Source organism: Anas platyrhynchos, chromosome 21, assembly GCF_047663525.1.
Source record: "Anas platyrhynchos isolate ZD024472 breed Pekin duck chromosome 21, IASCAAS_PekinDuck_T2T, whole genome shotgun sequence".
Lineage (NCBI taxonomy): Eukaryota > Metazoa > Chordata > Aves > Anseriformes > Anatidae > Anas > Anas platyrhynchos.
In genome coordinates, this window is record NC_092607.1 from 5,440,182 (window position 1) to 5,446,374 (window position 6,193).

At 47.6% G+C, this 6,193-nt stretch overlaps 1 protein-coding gene across 2 annotated transcripts; it reads right to left on the reverse strand.

Annotated features, from left to right (window-relative positions):
- Positions 1 to 246: 246 nt before the first annotated feature.
- On the reverse strand, positions 247 to 5,316 carry LOC101802175 (perilipin-3). Of its 2 annotated transcripts, none has more exons than XM_021272140.4 (8): positions 5,168 to 5,316; positions 3,944 to 4,020; positions 2,889 to 3,189; positions 2,209 to 2,291; positions 1,747 to 2,005; positions 1,349 to 1,548; positions 1,114 to 1,242; positions 247 to 1,018 (listed from the first exon to the last, which is right to left on the reverse strand). In XM_021272140.4, exons 2-8 carry the CDS (start codon positions 4,013 to 4,015, stop codon positions 632 to 634), a joined length of 1,431 nt encoding a protein of 476 aa, XP_021127815.3. In that variant the 5' UTR covers positions 4,016 to 4,020; positions 5,168 to 5,316; the 3' UTR covers positions 247 to 631. The 2 variants fall into 2 exon arrangements, with proteins under 2 accessions (XP_021127815.3, XP_005019114.4); XM_005019057.6 differs by having other exon boundaries at positions 2,994 to 3,189; positions 5,168 to 5,313.
- Between the last annotated feature and the right edge of the window lie 877 nt (positions 5,317 to 6,193).

The following is a 6,193-nucleotide window of genomic DNA, read 5'->3' on the forward strand; positions in this document are numbered from 1 at the left end:
CACACATAGTGGTCGCAGCAACAGCTATTTGTACTCAGGAGAAAAAGAGTAGAAGACCATAGCTGTGGTTCCCTCCATAAACCTCAACACCACTGCTTAGAGGCTTTAAAGCAAGTTTTCAGAATACAGATCCACCCATTTTTTCCAGCTAAGCAGTGATATTGCCCTTGAAGATGGGAAAATTATAGCTCACATCTGATAAGCAGCACTCACAGCGCCACTCCAGAAAAGAAGAGAAAGTAAGCATTTTTGCATGCAGTAGTTTTATTTTAAACAGTTATGCTAGGTCATATACATACAGCTTCTAGGAAGAGTTCTTTACATTGCATACTGTGTTGAAGGATTAGGACCAACAGCAGATATCGCGTGAGTACAGGCATTACATGGATACACCATGGAAGGCCATGCCTTAGACAGCTTGCTAGGGAGGTGGGGGCACTGGAGACCTTCAGGTCTGTATCTTGAGCCAATGCTCAGCCACCAGCACCAAGGAGCAGTCCTACTAACCTCCATTACCCCCTGAAATTTATTACCCAATGATTATTCAGTGTGACAGCTCCACCTTCAGCTGGGAAGTAGGGTAAAGCTATCAAAGTCCAAGCTCCCAGGCCTGCGCTCAGGGCCTTGCCTTTCACAGGGAGGAGGCAGGAGCTTCATGAGCCCCTGCTTCCTCCTGCAAGGCCTCCTCCTGCAGAGTTTCCTCCTCCTGAGGAGAGAAGGGTCCCACCAGCCAGGACGGAGGCCGGTTGTCCTTCAGGTAGTCCAGCAGCTCCTCCATGTACTCCTGGATCACAGCCAGCTTCCCCTGGCTCTGGGCCAAGACACTGCTGGACAAGTCCTGGAAGGAATTCGCTGCTGAGAAAAAAGCACGAAGCTCTTCTATGGTATTAAGGGATTGTTTCACCTTATCCTGAAGGCTTGAGGGAAGGCCTCGGATTGCAGACACAATTTTACAACAGGTGATTTGCAGCTGCTGCGTGATGCTGCGTGCCATCAGCAGGGCCAGAGACTCCATCTCCTGGGAAGAGGCAGAAAGGACAAGTTCAGGAGTACATTAATTAAAGAAAAGTAAAAGGGCTTGGGGCTTCTCCTTGCTCTCCCCCAGGGAGATACCTCTGGCTCTGCAGAGCTGGCAGATCTGCTGTCTTCAGGAAGCTTCCTAGTCCAGTCCAGCCACATCTGGCACAGTTTCTCCTGCCCTTCCTGAAGCTTTTTATTAAAGCCTTGCTTAAACACCTCAATCTGTGCCGGGGAAAAAAAAAAGTTGGTGTCAGGACACATCAGCTGAGGCCAAGACAACCTCTTGGTCACCTCCTGGCCTCCAACAGGGAGGCCAGGCTCTGCCTACCAGTTCAATGATGGAGTGAAGCTGTCCAAGAGCCTCCTGCATGCCCTGCCAGATCCGCTTCATTTTATCTGAAGAGTGCAGGTAGGCAAACTGGCGAAGTTCATCAGAGAGAGAGCCCAACCGCACAAAGTACCTCCTCGTCTCCTGCTGCTGCTCCACAGACATTATACCTGCATCCTCCTCAGATGCTGCCAGTTTGGCTGGGGAAAGAGACAGTACCTGTAAGCAGCTGATCAAAGGTTCTTACCAAGCAGAGCTAAGAAGAGGCAGGAAACCTTTGACTAGGAGTCAGGAAGCCTCCAGCATGGCACTTTCCACTAGCCACATTCCAAAGGAATGGGGCTGACCACCCTCCAATTGATGATCCCATTACAGATAGTCACATGTTGTTTCCTGACCTAATTCCTCATTTCCAATGGGGAGAGAGTTGTCTTCTTCTGTTCTCCACAGCACAGCTTCTGCTCTGCTCACAGCCATCTGGCCCACTCTGGAGTCCATGACCATCCCCACACTGCTGGTTACTGCAGATCTGGCAGCTTCCACACTGCTGTGAATAGCGCCCTTAGTTGCATCTATCACCTCTGTCACTCTGCTGCTCACAGCATCCTTTGCCTCTGCCACTGTGGATGACACCAGCTCTTTTGTTTCAGAGATAACCTGCAGAAGAGATTTATGTCAGGTAAGGGCTTAGGGTGAACTGCACTAGAAGGACTCTGCATAGTGTCTGCTTATTACGTGCTCCTATAGGAGCTTGTACTGTGCACCTAAGGAGTATTTCATTCCTTCTGGGAAGCTACCTCACTCCCAAGCTTAGAAAGCCTGCAATGACCAGCCTGGGATGCACTACCTTTAAGTCTCACCTGGTCCACTGGCTTTTGAAGGAGTGGGACCTTTTCCCCTAGTTTATCCAAACCTTTGGAGGCATACTCATTTGCTGCAGCAACTGTTTATAAAGAAAAAAAGTGTTAAAGCTTGTGGGATAGAACAGCAGGAAAAACAAGTCCTATCTTCCAGAGAACAGTGCTCTGCAAGGAGCCTGGATCAAAGTCTCCACCCAGGCCACCAGGCCAAGCATACTCTGCTATAAGCTGAATTTGTAGAGCAGCTTCTTAGTCTCCACATAGATCTATTCACTTTGATAGCAGCCAATTTTTACTTGCATGGACATAGCCATCTACACTTATTTCCCTCCTGTAGGTCCTTGAATAAAGTTCAAGTGTAGTCCTTATCTCTATAAAGGAAAAAAAAATGCCCCAAACCCCAGTATGCCAAGGATCCAGGTTCAAGTAGTAACCAACAGGACAGGGATACCCACTCTGGGCTTAAAGTGAACAAGAAGAGGCCTTTTCCTGCAGCCTCTGCAAAGGTACAAGAATCAAGCTATGAGCAACTGATATACAAGACTTTGGACCTGGCAAGATCAGCTTTAGAGCAGCCAAACTCAATACTCATCTTCCAGGGAAAACATCCCTCTAGCACATTACCCAGAGTAAGACTCAGCTTTTTGACATTATGAATAAGTCTGGAGTTGTCCTTTTACCATGGAGGAGAGGTGCATTCCCACACCCTAGGGCTCCTTTCAGAGCTGGAAGGAGAGAGAGACCTTCAGAAGCAGCTGCAGACCTCCTTTTCCCCAGGGAGTTACCTTGAGGCTCCAGTGTAGTCAGAAGTGGCTGCACACAGCTGGCTGTGGCTTCAGTCATGCTCTTCACTCCTTTCTCTGCTGCATCACAGACAGACCTGATGTAGGGGTGGCTCTCCTTAGTGGAGGCATAAGCGGTAGAAACCATGTCACAGGCAGAGCTGACAAAGGTCAGGTTAGCCATCTGATTTACTGCATCCTAAAAGGGGAAAGTAGTCATGAAGCTTGCAAACATGACACTGAGCACGCAACTATGTGGTGTTGCACCAAAATTTCAACTTGCCTGTTCAAGTGACCTGCCATAAGGTAAGCAAGACAAGCCTTGCTTAGACATTTGCCTTAAAGTCCACAAACAGACTTTAAAACACCTGTGGAGCACTGACACTTATATCCAGTCCATCATGGAGAGGTTTTCCTCCAGTGCAACACTACCCAAGGGACTTCTGAGTCCGCAGACAACCTCAGTGCTTCTGGACACATATCCAGTTCTAGTTCATTTTGTAGAGCTATTTAACAACCCAGCACCCCAAAGAGAGCTTCACCTAAACAGGATCAGGTAGGTTGTAAACAAACAGGCTTTACACTGCTCTGTAACAAGTATGAAGTTGGTCATGGGGAACAAGGCAAGCACAGGGGGTTCCTGGGCTGCTGGAACATGGGAACCTTTCCACAGGAGCATTGCCAGTAGCAAGCCAGGCTCTTGGCTACAGTATGAGATGCACATCTCTCCTAGCCAAGGACCAGGTCATTTCACTTAGCCTAAGAGGTTATCCCAAGGGCCCTCATGTGTACCTGGGGCTGTGCTACCACCCCTATTTGCAGAGGGGCTGTAAGGCACAGACTGAGCAGAGATGTTCCTTCCTCCACACAGGCAGAGCCTCAGCCACAGCAGGGCCACCTGCTAATACATGCACCCCAGAGCTGCCACTCATTTCATCTCACAGGGCACCTACCTGTTGCTCCTCTTCCTTCATCTCTGGGGAGCTCTTCACAGCATCCTCTTTATCAGGCATAGCAGAGGCCATCGCAGCTGCAATGCAAGTAGTACCATGGTTTAAGAGAAATTCAACCAAACCGCTAGCGAGCCTCCAGAGGAGCTCCCCTTCCTAACATAAATCAGGAGACTTTTTTTTTTTAGTGTCCATTAAGGACAGATCCCAGAATGAGTCTCACAGAAACAAAGTTGTGTTTTTGCAATAGAAGGTGTTTTTGCAGTGGAAAATTCCACTAACCTTGTACATTCAGAAGTGATTGTGCAGGCACAACAGTAGCATAGCAGCAGGGAGTATGTTAAGAAGATAAGGTCCTGCTGTCCCAAAACAAGGAGGATAGCTAAGAAAAACAGGATGAGCAGTGTGAAATCAGTAAAAAACAAGTCATGGGCCCTCAAATCACGAGAGAAGGGAAAAAAAGGAAAAGGAGAAATTAACAGTTGGTCAAATAGAGTTGGACACATATGGTATAGTAGTCAATGTGAAGTAGGTTGTGAACCTGTAGCACTCAGCCAGTGAGGAACAGGGAAGGAATCAAGCATCAGGTAGTAGAGAATATAAGGTTTTGGTATACTTTTAACATGCACCCCTGCTTGCAGGATGCCTGCCATTGCAATCCAATTGCAAATAAGAATAGCTTCAAAGACAACCCTGTCTGAGAAATTGAGATACTTCTCACAGTCCCCTCCCCTTATAGGGGAAAAGGGTCTAGGGAATTTCCAAAGCCAGCTAATGTTTAGGTTTCACATTGCCCTCATTCCCCTTATATAAAGGAAGTCTTTCCCCACTCTAGATCTCTGTTAGAGAGAGATCATATCGATAGTGAGCACTCTGCTTAGGAGAGGGATCTGGTACCTCTTTCCTCCCCACCAAGGCTTAGAGAAGCTCTTGTACTAGGAGAGGGGTAGTAACAGCAGATTTAGAGGAAAAAGGAAAAAGAAGAGACACATTCAGAAGTCTGCTCTCCTGCCAAAAGCACAGCCCAACCCCACCCAGCTTTCTACACAACACCAGCACAGGCCATACCTAACCCTTCAGCCAGGATCACAGGCAATCATGTATTAATTAAGACTCATTTCACTCTGTGATTAAACAATGTAAGACACATTTAAACATGAACCTGGAGGTCACAAAACAGGTACAGCCTCACCAACCAAAAGCTTTCCCTCCTGTAGCAAACAGTACCTTTTTCCCCCCTGTTGAAGGTAAGCAGATAACCAGCAAGAAGGAACCAGGCACCACACCATGCTGCCCCCCTGCTCCCCGCCTTTATATGCTGGATGGGGAAGTGAGCTGGGGAGGGACACGAGTGACTGACAGCTCTGGGAAGCAGCAGAAAGGACCCAGGGTCTGTCCTGGCCTATGAGAAGTGGAAAAGGGCAGTGATGGGTCCTGCAGCGTCTCATTAATTGCTCTGTAATCAAGCAGGTACACCTGGCTCTGGGCAGGGCAGCTTCTTTCAGAGGTTCCTGCAAATGGAGAGAAGCAAGGTTGGTGTAGCCTTCTATGGCCTTACATGAGCTTCCACAACTTTTTGTGATCATCTTCTAAGATCTTGCATCAGGTCACGGGTACAGTCTGGAAATAGAAATTTCTTGCCTTTTTTTTTTTTTTTTTTAATTGGTAAATAATAACCAGAAAAGAAAAGGAAATAAAGAGATCTAGAGAAGGGCTTCACTCCTAATGTGGGATTCCTATTGCTTTTATCTGACAGTGCTTGAAGTTTAATGCTGGAAATACTGAAAAAAGGGAAACACCCCTCCCCTTTTAAAAAGGTAGAAAGGGGGTCCTGGGGAACTACAGACCAGTGAGCCTCACCTCTGTGCCTGGCAAGATCACGGAAAAGATCCTCCTGGAAGCAATGTCAAGTCGCATGCAAGACAAGGAGGTGATCCAAGACAGCCAGCACAGCTTCACCAAGGGCAAATCGTGCCTGACCAACTGGTGGCTTTCTATGGTGGAGTGACTGCAGCAGTTGACAGACGAAAACCAACCAATGTCATCTACCTGGACTTCTACAAGGCCTTTGATATGGTCCCACATGACATCCTGGCCTCCAAATTGGAGAGAGATGGGTTTGATGGGTGGGACATTCAGTGGGTAAGGAATTGAAGGAAATTGAAGGAAATGAACGTCATTACAGCCTTTCAGTACTTGAAGGAGGCATATAAAAAAAGATGGAGAGCAACTCTGCTCAATCAGATATCGACA